Below are 23,507 nucleotides of genomic sequence, written 5' to 3' on the forward strand. Positions count from 1 at the left end.
AAAGAATGTACAAGGATATGGAAAACAAAACAAGAGATGAGCACTAAGCTCACATGCTCAGAGAGTCAGTGCAGACACAAGCAAGTAGCCTCCTTCTTCTCTGCAACACGTCTTTTAGAGTCATAGAAAGTTAGAGAGTCTGCCAAAGCATGGAAAGAGGCCCTTCAGCCCATCATGTCTGTGCCAGTCATCAAATATAACTAATCCCATTTCCCAACACTTAGTCCACAGCATTGTATAAGACTATAAGAAATAGGAGCAGGAGTAGGCGGCCATTCAGCCCTTCTATTCTGTTGCACCATTCAAAAGGATCATGGTTGCTCTAACATTCCTCACATCCGCTTTCCAACATTTTAACCGTAACTCTTGACAACCTTGCTGATCAAAAATCCATCACAGCGTTAAGTATGCAAATACTACAACTTTCCAACTGCTCAAGTGTATAGTTCTTAAACCTCTTCAGAGTTCCCACCTTTATTATCACTTAGCGAGTTCCAGATTCCCACCTCCCACTGGGTGAAAAAAAATCTTTCCTCAAATTCCTACTGAACCTCCTACTTCCGGACCTTAAACTGTGCCTGCAGGCTATTGACCCCTCTACTAAAGGGATAGGTTTCTACTTATCTACCCTTGCTGTGTCCTTCAGAAAAATCAGGTTTCCCCCTCAGCCTTCTGCAGTCTCATCTTTAATCTGTGTTCTCTTTCGTGGCAAAGTCTAGAAATAGTGGAAAGGCCCCGTAAAAATCAGGTGCAGATCTATTTTATGCGTAAGAGGTATTGGAGCTGGATCACTACCATCTCTGACAACCCTTTATCCCTGATGTCACTGCTAGGACAGTCTCCTGCACTTCTGCCTTATTTGGAGCCGCACATCCGAAATGCTTTCCCCTGAAGATTGGCAAAACGAGGAGCCACTTGCAGGGTCCGCTTGGATTTTACGAGCCAATAAGGGAGAGAAAGCTGGGGAGGGAGGGGTGTATTTGTTTGGGTTGATAGTTTGCCTTCCATTAAATCGTCCTGACAGCCGAATATTAGACGGTGCTTAGCGCCGTGCTGGGGAAACATGTCTGTGTCACTTCACCTTGTATCAGAGCCGCACCTCCAGCTCACGTTGCTGACTGCCCTCAGCCTCCTGGCAGTCAGGACAAGCCTTTTACAAGTCCAACAGGGTAAGTGACCACTTCCAGCTGAAGTTACATGCAGAGAAACAGAGAGAGGGGTGGATTATTTTTCCACACATTCAAAACAAGAACTGTTGAATCCAGATTGCTTGCAGGCTGATGTTATTTGCAACTTTTTGTTTGTTTCTACCGTTCAAAAGGGCGCATTAACAGATTTCAGGAAATCAATGATTAACCTGCAGTCTTCTTTATATTTCACTGAGGTTGAAATGAAATGTCGTGTTCGTCAGTCACTGAACGGCAGGAGCAGCAGTAGCAGAATTTCGGAAATTTGCTGTACATCTGTCCTCAGATTAATTGTCTGGCAGCGCAGCAACGCGCACAAATGAGCGCTGGGCTTCATTGGAGAAATTCGGCGAACTCCTTCCAACACAAATGTTTTAGTTTTAACGAATTGTGTTCAGGTGGTCTTCCTTCTTACTCGACACCTGTATTTCTACCATACCGGTATCTTTGATTTGCTCCATATCTATTAATTGTCACGATTAATATTATTACCAGTGACAATTAATGACTGCTACAATTTCAGCCTCATACTGTTAGAAATTGAAGAGGCAACTTTCCACTGTTAGCTCCTCCTCTGCCAAAAACAAAACAAAACTGGACTGCAAAGTTCTTTGGTTGGTATGGGTATTTGTAATTCAAATGTGATGCCTTTAGTCATTTGAAGTTCACAGTGAGGGCGACAGAATACAGTTGTCTGCTGGTTCAGTCGCTCCGGAGAATTTGCGCTGTTCACATTTAGTCCTTAACTCGCCCTGACCTGCTAAGAATGAAACCACAAAATGTACTTCCGTAACTGAGATGTTGGGGTGGGGGCGGATTTTTTTTTCTCTGAGTCTTTTTATAATAGACCTTGACTTTCAGAAGTAGCCACTTTAGATAACTTTATTCAGAGATAACACAGTGTGGAGCTGGAGGAACGCAGCAGGCCAAACAGCATTCACAGGGACACGAAAGTTGACGTTTCGGGCCGGGGCCCTTCTTCAGAATCTTTTATTCAGTTTTTGTTTTAAATAGAATCTTTAAAGGTTCACTGTGAGACCAAAGAGAAAATCTTATAATGCCACGTTTCATAAAATCACTGAAGTATTGTTTACTTTTTTAACAATAAGTTGATATTAGCTTTGTACTGTATTCAAATATTACTTCTCAATTTCATTGATTTCTAAAACTCTCAATCCTGCGATGTGCAGGTTTTGAAATTCCAGGCTTCTTCTTCTATCTGTTCACTCAATGTATTCTGCATGGCTTGACTACTCTTTGGTTTCTTAATCTTAAAAAATTCAATGTTGTCAATACTTAAAACTGTGGTGAGACACTAAAGTTCATAGTGAAAAGATAGTATCATTTTGTATCGTTAGTGGAACTTTATCATTGTATACTGTTTTAGGGATAAGGAAAGTTGCGTAGGATTCTACATTTGAAGACAGCATAGATCACAGGAAATCACGGTACATCTTATCCTCTGTCCAGGATTGTTGATGAAGTTTTAGAAAAAGACTTTCCTGAACCAGGACCGTTTTCGAGTTGCACATGGACTTGGGTGTTGTTGAGGAGAACAGAAGTGCTTGGCTTGACATATTGAGAGTGGGGAAGCTGCGGAATGTGGGTGCTTTCTTTAAGGTTGCACTTGAATTTCTGTGACACATATCAGAGTTGACGCAACATATAATTACAGTTTATTCATTTATTGCAGTCAGTCTGATTTTGAAACATATTTGTGGAACATAATGAACTATCCAGGGCTTCGCAATGATGAGGATGATGCAGGGCTGGCATTTGATTCTTCACCACACATAACTCAGAAAACAAAAGCCAAAAGAACTGTGGTTTCAGGAAGTCAGAAAGAAAAACAGGATTTGCTGGAAAAGCTCAGCAAGTCTGGCAGCATCTCTGGAGAGAATTCAGAGATAATGTTTCGGGGTCCACTGACCATTCCTCAGAACAGAAAGACTTAGAAAAATGTTAGAAACACCAAGATATATGCCTCAAAACATCAGGGACTTGGGTTCGATTCCAGCCTTGGGTGACTGTCTGTGTGGATTTTGCACATTCTCCCTGTGTCAGCGTGGGTTTCCTGTGGGTGCTCCGGTTTCCTCCCACAGTGCAAAGATGTGTAGGTTAGGTGGATTGGTCATGTTAAATTGCCCATTGTGTCCACTGATGTAAAAACTAGATGGATTAGCCATGGGAACTGCAGGGGGGATACAGGGATAGTGTCTGGGGGTGGGGCTGGGGAGATGCTCTTCAGAGGTCACTGTGGACTTGATGTTTTGCTTCACACCGGAATGTGTTCCTATGCTTATTTTTCTGAAACTCTTAGTGCATGAGAGAATTGCTAATTTGTATCAATGTATACTACTGATGGAAGAAGATGGAAAAGTTTAGAACTGGGGTGGGAGAGGTCTTTGATGGTGGCTGCCTTTCTGAGGCATTGAGAAGTACAGATGGAGCCAATGAATGGATGGTTGGCTTGTGGGGTTGCCTGGGCTGTGTTCACAACTTTCTGTAGTTTAGTCAGTTTTAGGAGTGGGTGTATTTGCTACCTGTTGAATGCGGATGCTGAGATTATGTATAAGCACCATACATTTATTTGTGAAAAATCCACAATAGATTCTAATAATGAACAAACAACCATCCATAATTCCAATTATGCATCCAAGAATGCAAATATCTGCACTTATCAACTGCTTGAAGCAGCCAGGTTGTAACATCTATCATGACGGATATTTCTGAGCAAAACTGTATTTGCATCAACTAAAACTGTAGTAGCTCTCTCAATTTAGTTGGACAACTGCAACTCAAATTCATTACAATAACAACTTGTACAGCATTTTGAAAAGAGTGAAATATCAGGGGAGTACTGGCAAACAAAATTTAGCTTAACCACATAACCACATTTTTTTCATAGACATTCATGGCATCTGAGTTCCATTTGTTAGATGAGCATTTAGCACCCATCCTTAATTGACCTGGAAGAGATGGGAGTGAGCTGCCTTCTTGAATCACTGCTGTCCTTGTTTTGTAGATGCACCTACAGAACTATTAGGAAGGGAGTCTGACTCGGCAGCAAGGAAGGAATGTGAAGCAGTTTCAAGTTAGGATAGTTATGACTTGAAGTTTGTGTTTTGTGGCTGATGGACAGATACTGGGGAGTCAGGTGTAAGTTACTCTGTCACAGAATTCCTATCCTCTGATTTGCATTGTAGCTGCAGAAATTATATGGCCGGTCCTGTTCAATTTCCGGTTAGCAGTAATCCCCAGGTTGTTGAAAGTGCAACATACATCAATGCCATTGAAAGTCAAGGAGCAATAGTTAAATTTTCCTGTTGCTAGAGATGGTCTTGTCTGGTACTTGTGTGGCATGAATGTTACTTGCCACTCGTAAGCCCAAGCCTGGATATTGTCAAGGTCTTGCTGCATTTGGGCATGGACTGTTTCAATATACGAGTAGCAAATGGTACAGAACATTGTAAAATCATCAGTGTATATCCCCACTTTTGATGCTATGATGGACAGATGGTCATTGGTGAAGCAGCAGAAGTTGTTTGGGCCTAGGAAATTACCCTGAGGAATTCCTGCGGAGATGCTCTGGACTGAGCTGATTGACCTCCAACAATCACAACCATCTTCCGTTGTGTTAGTAATGATTCATACCAGTGAGAGTCTACCCTGATCACCTTTTATTCCAGTTTAACTTGAGCTCCTTGCTGCCACCTCAATCAAAAGCTGCCTCAGTGTCAAGGGATGTCACTCCCACTTCACCTCTGGAATTCATCTGTTTTGTCCGTGTAGGTACCAAGGCTGCAATGAGGTCAGAAACTGAGTGGCCCTGGCAGAATCCAAACTGAGAGTTAGTGACCAGGTTATTGATGAACAAGTCCAATTTGAGAGCTCTGTGAACAATCCCTTCATCACTTTGCTAATGATTGAGAGCAGACTGATCAGACAGCAATTGGTCAGGTTAAATTTCTCCTTTTTTGTGTACTGGGCATAACCTGGGCAATTTTCCACATTGCCAGGTAAATACCATTGTGTAATTGTACTGAAACAGCTTGGCCAGGCGCACAACTAGCTTTGATTCACATGTCTTCAATGGCAGTGCTGTAATTTTATCAGGGTCCATACCCCATGCAGTATCCGGTGCCTTCAGCAATTTTTTAACATCATTTCGGTGAATCAGATTGGTTCAGGACTGGCATCTGTAAGGCTGGGAACTTCTGGAGGAGGCTGAGATGGATGATCCACTCTGCGCTTCTGGCTGAAGATTGCTGCGAATGCTTCAGCTTTATCTTTTGCACAGGTTTTGTTCGTCTCTTCCATCATTGAGGATGGAGATATTTGTGGAGCCTCCTCCTCCAGTGAGTTGTTTAATTTCCCACTATCATTTACAATACTTTACAGCAGGAATGCAAAGCTTAGAACTTATCAGTTATTTGTGAGGTCACTTGGCTCTGTCTGTTGCTTACACTGCTTGGCTTACAAATAGCCCTCCATTTTAATGACACAAGCTTGAACCCCCATTTTTTGATATGCTGGGACTACTCCTGGAAAGCCCTGTGACACTTTTCTTTCAACTAGTGTAAATCCCCAGGATTGATGGCTGAGTTTACAGATGATGTTGAAGAATGATACGGCTGCTGCTGAAGGCCCAGTGTCTGAATTACTAGATTTGTTTGAACATTATTTGAGTTAGCATGGTAATGGTGCCACACCACAATGTGGAGATTATCTTCAATGAGAACATGGGACTGTGTCTCCAGAAGGACTGTTTGGTGGTCCCTGCTGCTCTTAGTATGGAAGCAATAGTTAAGTTGGTGAGGAGGAAATCAAGTAAGTTTTTCTCTCCTGTTGGTTCCCTCACCACCTGTTACAGACCCAGTCTAGCAGCTATGTCCTTTAGGACCTGACCAGCTCAGTCAGTAGTGGCTGGACAAAGCCACTTCTGGTGGTGGACATTGAAGTTCCCCCACTCAGAGCACATTCTGTGCCCTTGCCTCAGTTGTGCTTCTAGTTGGTGTTCAGCATGGAGAAGCATTGATTCATCAGCTGGGGGGCTGGCAGTGGGGGGAAGGGAGTGGCAGGTGATATTTTTCTTGCCCAGGCTTGACCTAATGCCGCAAAACTTTATGGGATCTGGAGTTAGTGTTGAAGATTCCAGGGCAACTGCTTCCAGATTGTTTGCCACAGCTTCACTAACTTTGTGGGTCTGTCCTACTGGTCTGTAACTGTCTGGAATGACAATGCTGTGGTGTTGCTTGACTGGTCTGTGGCACAGCTGTCCCATGTTTGACACAAGCACCCATATGCTAACAAGGAGGAGTTTGCAGGGTTGACTGGGCTGGGTTTGCATTTGTTGTTTCCAGTGACAAGGTTGATGTTCGATGGACCATCAGGTTTCATTCCTTTGTTTAACTTCATAGCAGTTTGATACACTTGAGTTGCTTGCCTGAGTCATAACTGTGAACCTTGAGCCAAATGTGGGCCAGACCAGGCATGGACAGCAGATTTCCTTTCCTAAAGGACATTAATGCACCTGATAATTTTTGCCTTATGATAATTGACGATGTTTACATGGTCAGCTTTAGGCTAGCTTTAACTTATAGGTTTCTTTCAATGAATTCCAATGTAACCATCTGCTGTTATGGGATCCCCAGAACATCAAACTTAATCTCTGGATTACTTCTCCTAATAACATTATCACTATGTTACTGCTTCCCTTTGGAAGGGAACTGAAGCTAGATCAAAAGAGGTAGGTCCAAGTACCTTCTTAAAGGAGCAAAGGGATTTTAAGAGATTAAGAAGTTGAGAAAGAATTTCAGAACTGGACTCTGGGTACTGAGCACATGTTGACTAATGGTGAAGCAGTTGAAATTGGGAATGTTCAAAGGGCCAGAATTGAAGGAGGGCCATGATCTCCAAGGGTGTTAAGGCTGCAGGAGGTGAAACATGAAAGAGGGAATGAGGCCTTGGAGAGGTTTGGAGACCGAAAAATTTGTTGTTTAATGGGAGACCATGTAGGGCAATAAGAGCAGGGCTGAGTAACACGATCCCCTTCCTTCTAATCAGCTGGAGACATGTTCAAATAATTACAAATCCTTTGCATGTACATTCTACAAGTTGTTTCTACACGTACTTTCACCATTCTATGTCATTGCCAGCTGAATTATATATCAGTACAACATAGAATAAATTCAACATGCTCAGATTCATTTGCTAAACTGTGATTACCAGCCATGGACTAAGTTCAATATTAATTTGGTCATGCTGACCTTCTGAGGTCCATTATTGTTCCTTATCACAGTATTGTCACCAAAACATCTACTAATCAGCTTTAAAATTCAAAACATTGTTCGGTTATGTGATGAAAAATAGTCTTAACAAGAATTTGTTTTAATTTCTGTGATTTATGCAAATTAGAATTGGATGTTCAGGGGAACGTTAAAACTTCAAATACCTGAAATTCATGTATTGCTTTTATTGTGGACAGCACAGGTACCCAATCTTGGGCTTTATAATTGCATTTTTAACAGACCTTTCAATTCTGTGAATTGAAGGAGATGTGAACTTTATATTTAATTGGATTGGTATAAGTATTATTACCTTAAATTTGTAATTAAAATATGTTGAAGAATGTATCTTCCATTAACGGGATATTTATTGCAGAATATGTATTTCAGAGTTGCCTGTATATGTTTTAGGAACACAAGCAAAATATCTGTTAATCTATAAAGTGCATTGTTTATTATAATGTGGTATGTTGGAACATTGTTATTTTTATTAAAGCACAGAATTACTTTAAATCATTGTGTGCTAACAACTCTGTACCTGCTAAATTAAGTTTTGTAATTTTGCTCACTTTCAAACTTTGAAATGGAAACCTGAATTACTTTCTGTCAGTGAATTTTCATTTAACAACCTTTCATCTTTGTACAGTTGTCTTTCCTGATTTCCCGCTGTTTTCTATTCATACTCTTCCATGTCTCAACGCTGGTGACTGAAAGCTGCGGGAGAGCAAATGTAGCTTGGTGAAGGTGTAGAGAGGATGACGTGAGATTATTATGGGCTTTAAGGACATGAGGCAATGATGTTTAGCTTGGTGCGCTGAGGGACAGCATACATTGTAAATGAAGAATGATTGTAAATGTGCCTAGCTGCTGAGTACAAAGCCTCATGGTTAGTATGCAGTAGAGCTCCAAGATATGCTTCTGATATCATCATTTTATGTGACCTAATAATGTAAAGGTTTCCACTCAATCTTTACTAGAGACACTCGAAGCATGACACTCTGATGGAAGTCTGTTTGTCACCAAATAATTTGATATGACTTGGATATAGAAGTATCTGTGACTATAAGACACATTCACGTCAGGAGCTATAATAAACAACTGATGATACTTTCAATATTACATTTCCGATGTCTGGCTCTCCTTTTTTTTTGGAGCTAACATAAACATTGCCAGATCAGGTATAATTACCCTCTCGGAGGCAAAGCTCAAACCACAGTGGCAGATCATGCTCACAACACAACAATAGCATGGTAAGATATGTTGATAAAATAGTTCAACTTCTCAGTAGTAGAGACTTAGAAACCTCATTGAAAATCAACTAGATAACAGCCTTGCACTTTAAAGCATTTATAATACTAACAGCACTAATTTCTGACAAAGAGAATATAAAATGAACATTCAGTTTAAAGTATAAATTCTGTCAATTCTGAGTTTGTGATAGCAACCTGCTGTGAAAGGCCTATGAAAGGAGCAATCTAAAAGCAATTACAATCCAGTAAAGGGGCATAAACTAGTGAAAAATAGAGTGAAACAAGAACAGAAAAGGGAAAATTAGAAGGACAGAGAAGCAGAACAAATAATAGAAAGAAGTAAGCAAACCCTACATACTCCTTCTTTAAAAACAATAAGCCTATCAGGCAGAAACAGGAGACAGACACTTTATTATGGCTTCCAAACAAATGTCATACTCGACTTGAAACAGTAACTCTGTTTCTCTCTCCACAGATACTGTCTGACCTGCTGAGTTTCTCCATCTCTTTCTGCTTTTATTTAATTATGGATTGGATAGCCAATTTACAGAATTATAGCTATTTAAGTAGCATATGCAGATTTATTTTATAGACCAAGTGATACATGATCTTGTGAAGAGATCTTTGAAAGTCTAGCTTGCTATCAGAATTTGGGAGCTTGGCTCGATTAATACATCTGTTTTTTCCATAAAAGGCGAGAAAGATGTTGAAAATATCTGGAAAGCATTCTAAGTTCAGGCCAAGGTAAGTATTAACTTCAGAATTAACAGCCTCCAACTCTTTTCAGACAGAAACCCCAGGAGTCTGTTGATGAATTTGTCAAAAGATGACACACCAAAATGCAAGGGTGTGATTTCTCCAAAGAAGAACTCTCCAAGAGGCTCATTGAATTAGTAATCACCTCTACACCAATTAAAGCCTTGAGGAAGTATCTACTAAGTGAATAAAAGGGCCATACTATTGACACCTTGCTTGAAGATGAACATCAGCATTAAGCTGGAGGGGCAGGCCAACAGCAATGACAGCTTTAGGTACATCCAGTGCTGTGGCTACCATCAGCAACGATCACCAAACCAACAAGATCTGCGTCCAGTTCTGGGCGCCCTATTATAGGAAAGATGTGGATGCTGTGGAGAGGGTTCAGAGGAGGTTTACCAGGATGCTGCCTGGACTGGAGGGCTTATCTTATGAAGAGAGGTTGACTGAGCTCGGTCTCTTTTCATTGGAGAAAAGGAGGAGGAGAGGGGACCTAATTGAGGTATACAAGATAATGAGAGGCATAGATAGAGTTGATAGCCAGAGACTATTTCCCAGGGCAGAAATGGCTAGCACGATGGGTCATAGTTTTAAGCTGGTTGGTGGAAAGTATAGAGGGGATGTCAGAGGCAGGTTCTTTACGCAGAGAGTTGTGAGAGCATGGAATGCGTTGCCAGCAGCAGTTGTGGAAGCAAGGTCATTGGGGTCATTTAAGAGACTGCTGGACATGTATATGGTCACAGAAATTTGAGGGTGCATACATGAGGATCAATGGTCGGCACAACATTGTGGGCTGAAGGGCCTGTTCTGTGCTGTACTGTTCTATGTTCTATGTTCTAAGATCTGTATCAGATGCAGTTTGTTACACACACCCAAAAGCACTCCGGTGTTTCTTCATATCTGCAAAGCACATGGCATCAAGGGGCATTGGCACCCATATGCAGGAAATTAATTACAATGCACAAGCCAGTCCCCAGAACCAAACAATGGTGATCCACAAGATGCTACAACGCCATGATATTTGCAGCAAATGAACTCCTTAAGAACGTGCTCAATCAACCAAGCAAAAAGCATGTTTTCAAAGATGATGAGCTATCCATATCTTTAACCTCACACAACACATCGACAATATTAGATGATCAGAAGATTTTACAACTGCTAACAACACATTACCTGTAAAGGCATGATGACTCACCCTAAAAGCTAAAATCAAAACAGGAGCTAGTGCCCACACATTACCATTACACATCCTCAGCAAGTGGTGCTTCATAGTAGAATCTATGAAAGACTGTCCCTTGGTGTACAATGAATCGCCAATTCCATAGATACTGTAGTGCCAAGTTCATCTTGGCTTTCTCAGATCTCCTACCTGATAGCTACCAATGGCCTAGCAGAGACAAGGCTACCAATATGCACTGGTCTCCATATTTCACAATGAAGAGATTGAATCCAAATGCATGATAGTGCAACAGACCACATATTATACAATGGAATCAGCTGAAGTTGAGGATATTTTTAAGATTCGACCTTTTCAATTACCACTTCAACTAAGATGAGCTAACTGTTTGCTGTTTGTGTATTCACACCAAATCTTTCTCCTGCGATTCTCTACCAAACTCGTCTGCTCACTGACCTACATTGGCTTCTGATTTAAGCAGTGCGTTAGTTTGAAAATTTATGTGCATGTTTCCAAACCCACCCCCCCCCCGCCATTGCCCTATCCTTCACTACCCTGTAACGGCCACTCTACAACCCTCTGACGTATCTGTGCTCTATTTGACATCCCCAATTTTAATTGCAGCACCATCTGCAAATTAGCCTTCAGCTGTCAAGATCCTGAACTCTAGAACTCCCTTGTTAAACCCCTAACTTTCCCCTTCTGTCTCCTCATTTTTCATGGTCCTTCTGGCCAACACCCTCTCCAATCCCTTGATCTATTACCTCCTTTTGTAACTCAGTGTCAGATTTTGTTATCAAGTGCTTTGTGACATTTTACTGTGTTGAGAATGCTATATAAATTCAAGGTCTTGTTCCTGCGTGAATTCTCAGTTCCCAGTAGTGTGTTTCAGCATTGTGTGGCAAACTAATAGGCGGAGGGTCAGTTAGCTGGATATCTGGTTCACAACTCAGAGTGATCCCAACAGTGTCAGCTCAATTCCCACACTGGTTGAGGTTCCCATGAAGGACTCTCCTCAACCTCTCCCCTCACCTGAGGTGTGGTGACCCACTACCAGTCATCTCTCTCTCTAATGAGATAGCAAAGTAGGCTTATGCTTTGGAGACTTGGTTGTTTTTTGCAAACTAGTCTGGTGATATTTTATCTGTGATGTATTTACCATCTCAGCTAGAGCGCACTGTTGCTTCTGTAGTGGTTTTTAAAAATCATTTTCTCATTATCACACGCTTCTGGCTCATGATTGGTAATTACACACGCAGATGCTACAGTTCCACAGATTTTCTCTCAACGCAGTTTAAAACCACTCAGCAGAATTGTAACATCTGACACCACTCTAGAAATCTGGGCAAGGATTTTATCACTTTTTAAAACTTTTGCTGGATTTTTGCTTTTGTGAAAAATTCCTCTTTGAAAATCCAGCAGCCATTAATCACAAAGTGAGCTTTATAAGCCAAGAAAATGTATCTTAATAAAATTGTCAACTGGAAATTACTGATCTTGGCTTGATTTCAGGAGTTGTGCACAGAGGAAATGCAAGTTGAAGAACTGTTGTGAACAATAGGGGACTGGTGATCCTTGTGAATATGGTGGGATTTTGGTTTTAAAGCTTATCTGGGAGTGGCCCCATGGTGTTAATCAATACTGTGAGTGAAAGATCAGTCAGCCTCATCTCAACCAACAAATAAAAGTGAAAATCCTTTGTAAATCGACACTTTCACATTCTACTCCGTTAGCCAGATCTTTGCCCAATCATTTTACCTATCCATGTATGGCCACTTTATGTCCCCTTCACAGCTTACTTTCCTACCTATCTTAGTGTCATCAACACATTTAACAACCATACTTTTGGTGCTTGCGAATAAGTTACATGAGACCATGAACCCTCAATTTTTTTCTACAATAACCTTTAACATGACAACCTAAGTACAGTACATCAACCAGTCTCTATTTAACCACAACACACATTATTTCCTCAAAAAAGTCCAATAAAACGGAGCTAAGGCGCCTCCAATATGAGCAATTTATTAATGTTCGGTTGTTGTGTGATATTCTAGCATTGCTTGTGGTTTGGCTGGCTCTGGAATGTGCTGTTTTACAACTATCCTGGTAACATTCTATACATTTCTCACCTAGGTCACGATTTTTCTTTTCCCCCTGTTGAGTATAGATATAAATCCTCCATCTTTCTAACAATCTCCCTTTTTGTTTCTTACTTTTATATTCCATCCTGCTATGTGGTTACTCTTGCGAGTTGCAGTCCACTCTCCCAAATGAAAAAAAACAAAGTTACTAGAAAAGCTCAGCAGGTCTGGCAGCGTCTGTGAAGGAAAAACAGTTAACATTTCAGGTGTGGTGACCCTTCCTCAGAACAGAACAGTCCCTGAAATGAGTTTGCCTTTGTCCTTGAAGGGTCTAGGCCCGAAACGTCAGTGAAAGTCTTCTGTCCCTGACAACCTGATCAACCTGTGGGTGGCACGGTGGCTCAGTGGTTAGCACTGCAGCCTCACAGCGCCGGGGACCTGGGTTCGATTCCAGCCTCGGGCAACTGTCTGTGCGGAGTTTGCACATTCTCCCCGTGTCTGCATGGGTTTCCTCCCACAGTCCAAAGACATGCAGGCTAGGTGGATTGGCCATGCTAAATTGCCCATAGTGTTCAGGGGTGTGTGGGTTATAGGGGGATGGGTCTGGGTGGGATGCTGGAAGGGGAGGTGTGGACTTGTTGGGCCGAAGGGTCTGTTTCCACACTGTAGAGAATCTAATCTAATCATATCAGATGAAGGCTGTATCCTAAGGGATGTAACTTCCTCCTGGAACAGTATACCCAGGTAATTTTCATATGCAGACAGGAGAAAATGGGTTGTTTGTCTTAGAGCAAAGAACAAGCCTGAGAGTAGTTGAAGACAAACAGACCTCAGTTTTCTGATAATTGGTGTTGCATAATTATAGCACTGTTAATTACCTGTAAATCTCCCAAGGCATTTCAAATGTGTAAAAACATTCACTTTACATTTATTTACATATTCTGGATGTATTAGTGCTAGGAACTGATAAGTTACGTACAAATGTTTCAGTACAGAACATTTCACTGCTGCTCCTGATAACATGTTATGGGGAATGGAACCATGAGAAACTGATGTGCTGTAAACTGAGATAATAGGAACTGCAGATGCTGGAGAATCCAAGATAACAAAGTGTGGAGCTGGATGAACACAGCAGGCCAAGCAGCATCTTAGGAGCACAAAAGCTGACGTTTCGGGCCTGGACACTTCAACAGAAAAGGGGGATGGGGAGACGATTCTGAAATAAATAAGGAGAGAGGGGGAGGCGGATCGAAGATGGATAGAGGAGAAGATAGTTGGAGAAGACAAGAGAATTGCAGTGGGATAGAGATCCCCTGAGGTAATTGGGAGTCACTGGTAGCTTGAAAGAATTAAACTGATCAAGTTCTTGTTTCTTCAAGTTCAAGTGCTATTATTCAAACATCACAGAATTTATCTCAACATCAAAAACTACTATTGAATCTGTGTCCAGGGCCCTTTCAGTAGGATTCCAGATGAAAACCACTCACTGTGCAAATAATTTATCCTTATCCAAATAACTGTTCCTTATCTCTCGCTCTCCTTTTTTTTTGCCAATTGCCTTAAATCTGTGGCCGTTGGTTTTACTGACCTTCCTGCCAGTGGAAACAGATTTGCATTGTTTATTCCACCAAACTCTGTGTTTCTTTGAACATGGTTCTATTAAATCTCTTTTCTGCTGTAAGGGAAATAATCCGAGCTTCTCCACTCTCTTCAAAGAATGTGTTCTAGTATCATTCTGATAAACATCCTCTGCACTCTCTCTGAGGTCTTGACAACTTTCCTAAAGTAGAGTGCCCAAAATCGGACATAGTATTCCAGCTGAAACAAAACCATTGATTTGTAAACATTTTGCATAATGTCCTTGATTTTGCACTGCCGCCAGAAGTAAAGCCCAAGACTTAATTAACTTTTATAACATGCTTGTTCTGCCACCTTCAAAGATTTATTGTGTATAATAAGGCAATGCTATCTGCCTGTTGATAAAATAGTGTGAGAGTAACCCTGTATTTACATTGATTAGTAATTCGGTACATTTCCCCAATTTGACAAGGAACCCAGTGTTCCTTTTTGTTTGGCAAGCCAATGCCACAGTGTGTATTATTCTTTCAACAACGGTCTTCAGAGTGAAACTGTAAATGAAGGAATTGTGTGGTATTCGGAAGTATCGTAACCAAATGTCTCCTCCACCCCCACGTTTACAGCAACTCAAACTATTCCACTCTTAGCAATGAAGAATAAATGAATTAACATCAAATCCAGTTAATCCAATTCTAGGTCAGATGCTGCTGGCAATGGAATCAACATATTCCTTGTTTAAACAAACATGAATGAGTTCTGAAAGCAAAGGATCTGAACTGTGGGTGTACCCAATTGCTCACTAAATAATTGCAGCATGTGGCTTGGGGATCAGAAGCTTTCAGCTTCAACTCCTGGCCTCTGTAAGTCTCACTGAGTTGCTAAAAGTGACCGTAGTGCCTTAAGGCTAAGGAGGGAATGATCTGCAACCACAAACTGCTGGCATGAAAGCTCAAACGGTTGTCATCTTGGCTGTGGGGGCCCCTATCGCAAGTGCTTTCCAGAGCCTCACATCAATGTTAGCGCTCTGTTCTCATGCCCAGATGCGCTATGTCCGTGTTCCTGATAAATAAATGGCAAAATCTGCCCCTTTGCCAGCAGAGTGCATGCTGTGATAGTGTTTTCCAGAATTGTTTGAGCTACCTTGGGTAGATTCACTACCTTCCAGTGGTATTAGCACAGTTTGCTGATACCAAGTGGGGAAGAATGTTCACACTGAGTCTTCAGCAGGGAGTACGTTCTATCTTGATAATCTGAATAGGTTTATGGCATAGTACTTATTAGCTAGTTACGTCGCACCTGAGTTATTCAATTCATCTCTTCTGAGAGATCAGGTTAGGAGTAAGTGCGTAGTGCTGCTAACAATTTGAACAACTGTTTGGGGGGCACACGAGCATATTGGTTCGCTCCTCTCTGGATCAGTCCTTTCAACTCTTGATGGGGCGGAGCTTATCTCATCATGTCAGTTAACCCTTTCAGATGCTAACATCAGACACTCTCCCCCAGCGACCGAGTGTTGGTGACCCAGAGGTGGCCAGGCCTGAACTGCTGATATTCACACTGAGATGCAGCAGTCTGCATCCAGGCCCTTTAGGTCATTGTCACACTTCAAGGTGATCTGGTGTGATCATAGAAACTCCATGCCCACATCCAGCTTTCAGATTAGGTATTGAGCTGGTTTTTCAGGTGGAGTAAAAACAATCACATAGCACTGTTTCACAGAATCACAGGGGAGATCTCCACCTTGTCTTTGCCAATGTTTCGTCCTCAGTCGGTTTTACAGGTAGTTTTGCTAGACCGTGCATTTCATTAACTATGACGCGATTGATGAACGGTGGACACCAGTTGGAAAATGTGAACTCTCTGCTGTGCAGATGTAGCAATTTAGATAACACAGCCTGGAGCTGGAGGAACACAGCAGGCCAGACAGCATCAGAGGAGCAGGAAAATTGTCGTTTAGGGTTGGGACTGTTCTGCAGAATTTCTGAAGAGTCCCTACCCAAAACGTCAACTTTCCTTCTCCTCTGATGCTGCCTGGCTCTGCTGTGTTCCTTCACCTCTACACTATGTTATCTCTGACTCCAGAATCTTCTGTTCTTACTATCCCTGATGTGATTTTCTATGGCAATTTTCTACAGTACAATTTTCAAAAACATGAAGTCATACACAAATGCAATTATCGTGTTATATGAGAACTATCTGTACTGAGAAAACAAGGTCAGCTGGCCGTTATCCTGTTGCTGTTTGGGGGAGCTTGCTATGTGCAAATTGGTTGTCTGTGTGACCCAACTTGATTGCCCAGAGGCTATGACGTGTGCTCATAGAATCCCTACAGTGTGGAAACAGGCCCTTTGGACTGTGGGAGGAAACCGGAGCACCTGGAGGAAACCCACACAGTCACGGGGAGAATGTGCAAACTTCACACAGACAGTCGCCTGAGGGTTGAATCAAACCCGGGTCCCTGGCACTGTGAGGCAGCAGTGCTAACCACTGAGCCACCGTGCCACGCTGCTACATAAAAGGCCCAGCTTCAGGATTATTGTTTTACCTGAAGAGGTATTATCACTTACTTTGGCTAATTTAAAACGGATAGGGAAGTGAGGAGCGCAGGCAGTTTGTCCTTTCATTCCATGTGCTTTAAAATGCAAAACTCTCTTTCCATATCTGTAGGAGGATTGGAAGATGACTATGTGAGGGAGGCATTGGGAGCTTGCACAAGGGCAATTCATGAGTTGCTTATATTGGTGTGACTTGAGAATCTTTGAAAAATGTGGTTCTGGTCCTTCGTTTTAGTGTTGTCTATCCTTGTAAAAGAAAGGAAAACTGCATCAACCTGGAGTGAAAGATCTAAGATGACTGGACGGTGCTTGTAAGGACTGTGGCCCTGTTAATAAATGCAGAATGGGAGTATCAATCAAAATGAGTGGCTGCTCTCAGTGCAGCACCACAAGGGCTCATGGAAGGTAAACACCCTGCAGTTTCTGCTCGTTCTCATCCTTTACCTCTTGCTTGACACTTGTTGATACCCAGATGATGGCAATGACTGATCCCTCATGATGCTGAATGGAGTAAATAACTACAAGCCATTATATGATACGAGTGCAAGTATGACTTGCAAAGCTTCTCCCTAGAATGGCCTTGTTAAAAACACACTGCTTGTGGGCACTGATTTTTGTTTTTAATTCACTCGTGGAGCATGGATATTGCTGACTGAGCCAGGATTTATTGCTGGTTGCTAGTTGCCCTTGAGAAGGAGGTGGTGAGCTTCCAATTGCATTAATTTGACCATTACTGCTTTGCATGGCAATATGGTTTTTACGGTCAGCCTGCCCTGTAGCTAAACATACATTCTGAATGGGAACTCTGAGCTTTGACTAGAAGGTCCCACCCTGTAGCCAAATATTAACTTGGAATCTGGGAACTCTCTCCCAAACTACCTGTGGGTGTACCCAAATCTCCAGAGACCACACTTGTTCAAGATGGCAGCTCACCACGGCCTTCTCCAGCATTATTAGGGAATTGTCAATAGCAGCCACATCCCATGAATGATCACGAAAGGAATGTTGCAGGTAACATTGACAAACATTTGTGGAAACACCATTAGATTATTGAGCGGTTGAAGAAAATACATTAAAACATCCTCAAGGAAGAATTAATGTTCATTTTATAATCCATTTTTTCCCATGGGCTTTAACTGCTGTAACAAACCTGGCTGTTCTTCAGCTCTGAGACAGTGGATGTCATCATGCTTTTCAACCACAGATGGCATCACATGTTTGATTCTGTCCTTGTCCAATATTAAGACACACATACTCACTCACACACAGTATGACTGACTGACTCACTCACTCACACACACACGGACACACACACACACACGGACACACACACACACACACACACACACACACGGACACACACATACTCACTCACGGACACACACTCAGTCACTCACAGACACACGCACACACTCACTCACACACAGTATGACTGACTCACTCATTCACACACATTCATTCACTCACAGACACACACACACACACAGACACGTGCACTCACAAACATAATCACATACTCATCCATTCGCAGACAGACACACAGACACAGACACATACTAACAAACACTTACAAACACACACACACTCACTCACTCATACACAGTATGACTGACTCACTCATTCACACACATACACACACTCACTCACAGACACACTCACTCACTCACTCACTCACAGACACACACACACAGACAAACACAATCACATACTCACTCACACACAGACGCACACACACACAGACACATACTAACAAACACTTACTCACAAACACACACACACATACACTTACTTACACTCACTCACAAACACACACACAGACTCTCACGCACACATGTCACTTCACTTGGAATTACCACTCGGGAGCAAGAATTCCAGGTTAATTGTCATCCTCCCTAGCTCAGGGGTGTTGGAGCTAGTCGAAACGTCTCAACGGCTGCCTCAGTTGTGATCATGCAGTCAAAATCCTGGGCGACTATTGCATTTCTGCTCTGTGGGATATTGGGTGGTGCTTTTACCCACTAGAATGAATGGAGTGGTTGGAATGATCAGTAGTCATACCACGAACTGTGGGTGGCTTTCAGTCTGAAATTATCTCTACTACCACCCCAAATGAAATTGCCCATGCCTTTCTTTGGAATTCCCTTGAAACTCAGTTTTTCCTGGCAGAAAACCCTGTACAGATTCCGCTTCTTGAGCTTGTAAATTAGACAATGAGATGATCTTATTTTAAAGCCTGGTGCTCCATGTTTAGCCTGTCAATTTGACAAATGAAAATCAGAGCTCTGTATGCTTGATTGTTGAAAGCCAATGAACATAAATATTTAGCTGCATGTTTGTACAAGCATGAAGTGCTTAATATAAAGTATTAGGCACAGCGTTGATGGTTGACCATTAATGAATTTAAATTGCTGCTTATGTAATGCTCCCTTATTGCTCCATTTTTTTGCAATCTAAATGAGCATGGTGCTCATTTTTGAAACACTGCCACTGGCTTTGGTAATAAAACTGAACCCAAAGCATTGCTGCCTTTAGTTTTAAATCCATATGCACAATGTTGACATTGCCAATCCCTCATTGTCCAGAAGATAGTTAAGAGTCAACTCATTGTTGTGAGTCTGGAGTTACATGTGGGCTAGATCAGGTAAGGACAGACAATTTACTTCATTAGTGATTAGGAAACCAGATAGGATCTTGTAATAATCAGTTAAAGCCAATTCCTGACTTTATTCCATTGAACTCAGTTTTCACCTTCTGCTATGGTGAAATTTGAACTCACATTCCCCAGAACATTAAGCGAGGACATGTGAATGATTAGGCTAGTGACAATAGAATCCCTACAGTGTGGAAACAGGTCCTTTGGCCCAACAAGTCGACACCAACCCCCAGAGCATCTTCATAACCCACCTAATCTACGCATTCCCAAACACTACGGGCAATTGAGCATGGCCAATCCGCCAAGCCTGCACATCTTTGGACTATGGGAGGAAACCCACACAGACACAGGCAGAATCTGCAAATTCCACACACAGTTGCCTGAGGGTGGAATTGAACCCGGGTCCTTGGCACTGTGGGGCAGCAGTGCTAACCACTGAGCCATTGTGCCACCTTACCACCCCTATGCAGGTCAATAATGTGATAAGGGCAATGATCATCTGCGTGGACCTTTACCTGTCTGATTGGCAAAGACTGCAACATGTGTACAGTGTGTGTATGTTTATCATGACAATGAGTACACAAATCCTTTGCTGAATCCATTCTATAGTAAAGACCACTTAAGCCCACACAATGAGAACAAGTTTACACTCTCCAAACTACAGTGAGGATAAAACATATCAATCTGACTCAACTTTTCTACCAATTTTGTGGTGCAATTTTAAAGGGGATGCAGAGGGACCTGGGTTTACATGTGCACAGATCATTGAAGGTGGCAGGATGAGTGGACAGATCAATTAATATAAAATACAGTGTTAATAGAGCAGTATAGCACAAGTACAGGCCCTTCGGTCCATGATGTTGTGCCTACCTATTATCCTACTAAGATCAATCTACCCTGCATACCCTACATTTTACTATCTTCCATGTGCCTATCCAAGAGTCGCTTAAGTGTCTAATGTATCTGACTCCCCTACCACTGCTGGCAGCGCATTCCACATGCCCACCACTCTCTGTGTAAAGAACCTACCTCTGACATCTCCCCTACACCTTCCTCCAATCATCTTAAATTGTGCTGCCTCATAATAATCATTTCTAGCCTGGGAAAAAGCCTCTGGCTATCCATTCTATCTATGCCTCTCATATTCTTGTAAACCTCTATCAAGCCACCTCTCATCCTTTGCTCCAATGAAAAAAGCCCTAGCTCCCTCAACCTTTCCTCGTAAGATATGCCCTCCAGTCCAGGCAACATCCTGGTAAACCTCGTCTGCACCCTCTCTAAAATTTCCACATCTTTCCTATAATGAGACGACCAGTACTGAACACAATATTCCAAGTGTGATTTAACCAGAGTTTTATAGAACTGCAACATAACCTCACGGCTCTTAAACTCAATTCCCCTGCCAATGAAAGCCAACACACCATACACCTTCTTTACAACCTTATCAACATGGGTAGCAATTTTAAGGGCTCTATGGACGTGGACCCCAAATTCCTCTGTTCCTCCACACTGCTGAGAATCCTGCCATTAACCCTGTATTCTGCATTCAAATTCGACCTTCCAAAATGAATCACTTCACACTTTTCTGGGTTGAATTCCATCTGCCACTTCTTTGCCCAGCTCTGCATCCTGTCAATGCCCCATTGCAACCTACAACAGCCCTCCACGCTGTCCACAACTCCAGCACCCTGTTCTTGGCTTTATTAAAGGGGCTTAGAGTACAAAAGCAAGGAGGTGATGTTGAACTTGTACAAGACAACTTGTTGGATCTCAGCTGATGTATTGTGTGCAGTTGTGTTCGCCATGTTATAGGACAGATGCGAATGCATTGGAGAGAAAGCGCAGAAGCGATTTACCAAAGTGGTTCCAGGGATGAGAAACTTCAGTGATGAGGATAGATTGAAGAAGTTGGGACTGTTCTCCTTGGAGAGAAGAAAGAGACTTGACAGGTTTTTACAAAATCATCAACAGGCTGATGGACAGAGTAGATAGGGAGAAGCTGCTATGGCTAATAAAAGAAAAGTAAATGAAAGGGCACAGATTGTAAGTGACCATAAGAAACTTCCATAATAATTAAGAAATATTGAGATGTGCACTTGCGATGCCAAGGCATTCAAGACCTAGTACCTGAAAATGGGATTGGAATAATTAGGTGACTGTTTTTGACAAGCATGGATGCATTGGGCTGAAGGGCCTTTATCTGTGCTGTAAATCCTGATTACTCTATGACTATTGTGCCTGCTTCCCTGAATGTGTCATCAGAAACCTCCGCCTGGGAATCAAATATGGATAAAACAAACCTTCTGCTCAATTGAAAAGCTGCCAAATTAGTAATGTATTAATCGAAGATTTACATTATGGTCGTCATAACTTTGATCCAGTTTGTTTTTTACATTTGTGATTGGCTCCATGAAAGCAAAACATTGAACTTTTTTGGCATATTTACTAGTTGTTTAAATGACAAAAAGAGTGCAGATGGTTGCAAGCCTAATGGAGCCAATGTTAATTTTCAGTCTTGGCACTGTTATATTTCAGTTGAATTTTGTCCAGGAAACTTTGGTGGGAGGGTGGGGTGAGAAAGCAACTGTGTTTTGCAGTGCGCATGATCATGTAAAAAATGGAAGCCGACCAAGCTTGGGAGAAAATAGGTGTAATTTGTCAGCATAATTGATTGTTTTAAAAAAAAAAATTTTATTCTATTCATGGGATATGGGCATATCTGGCAAGGCCAACATTTGGTGCCCATCAGTCATTGTCTTCGACTTGAATGGCTTGTTCAGGCTATTAGAGAGGGCACTTATGGGTCAGGCACATGGCTGTGGATTTACAATCACACATAGGCCAGACAGGACAATAATGGCAGATTTCCTTCCTTTAAGGATATTAGTGAACTGGATGGATTTTTAAACAATAATTGACCAAAGGGTCCGTTTCCATGCTGAATGACTCTTTGACAAAAGTTTCATGGCCATCATCACCAAGACTAGTTATAGTTCTAGATTCCTTCACTGAATTCAAATTCTAGTCACTACAGTGATATGAACCCTGTTCCTATTGCCTCTGGATTGCTATTACCAATGTACTACTGGCTCCTCTGGTTTGTACCCTGTGACTAAAAGCATTGCGTTCATTTACATACGTTACAACTTTTAGGTACATGACGTAGAAGTAGTTATGATTTTAAGTAAAATCATAGCTATTGCAGTCTCACACTTCCTAGTAGAAATATTCCAATATTTGCAGAGAAAAATAACTGTTGAACTTATCCCAAATCAAACAAACATTAGTCAGCAGAATGTTACACCTGGTGAAAAGTGCATTACGTGGAATTTAAATTATTGCTTTTATTAATGCATTCGCTACAATGCCAGATTAAACTCCGGATTTCCACACGCCTCTGGCTCATGTGGATGTATTAACACACATGATTAAGTGGCTAAGTAAAACTGAAAGAACTGCAGATGCTGTAAATCAGTTAACGTTCTGGATCCAGTGACCCTTCTTGGTTCTGAAGAAGGGTCACTTCACCCAAAACATTAACTCTGGCTTCTCTCCACAGATGCTGCTAGACCTGCTGAGCTTTTCCAGCAATTTCTGTTTTTGTCTATGACTAAGTTTCTGTGATAAAAAGGTGTATCGAGCTGGATGAACACAGCAGGCCAAGCAGCATCAGAGAAGCAGGAAAGCTGACGTTTCAGGCCTAGACCCTTCCTCAGAAAGGGGGAGGGGAAGGGGATTCTGAAATAAGTAGGAAGAGAGCGGGAGGCGGATAGAAGATGGATGAAGGAGATGATAGGTAGAGAGAAGTCAGACAGGTTGGCAGTGTCGTGGTTGAGGGGGTGGGGTTTGAAATAAATGCAAGTATTGCTTAGCAGAACGACTAACATTCTCTGGGCCATTCTAGACTCCTGGTTTTCAGATTTTCGGAGTTAGAGGAGCAACACAGACTGAATAGATTTACGTTTAATCAGCTTAGCCTGAAC

The 23,507-nt window shown here is 41.9% G+C and overlaps 1 protein-coding gene across 2 annotated transcripts in view; it reads left to right on the forward strand.

Moving 5' to 3' along the window:
- Positions 1-1,019: 1,019 nt before the first annotated feature.
- Positions 1,020-23,507, forward strand: part of si:dkey-34d22.1 (discoidin, CUB and LCCL domain-containing protein 1) — a 127,404-nt gene continuing 104,916 nt past the window's right edge. For both annotated transcript variants that reach the window (XM_048557727.2, XM_048557728.2), the window contains exon 1: positions 1,020-1,169. In XM_048557727.2, coding sequence (XP_048413684.1) covers positions 1,064-1,169 — 106 coding nt within the window. In that variant the 5' untranslated portion in view covers positions 1,020-1,063. The remainder of the gene's footprint in view (positions 1,170-23,507) is intronic.

The sequence above is a fragment of the Stegostoma tigrinum genome, chromosome 24 (assembly GCF_030684315.1).
Source record: "Stegostoma tigrinum isolate sSteTig4 chromosome 24, sSteTig4.hap1, whole genome shotgun sequence".
NCBI lineage: Eukaryota > Metazoa > Chordata > Chondrichthyes > Orectolobiformes > Stegostomatidae > Stegostoma > Stegostoma tigrinum.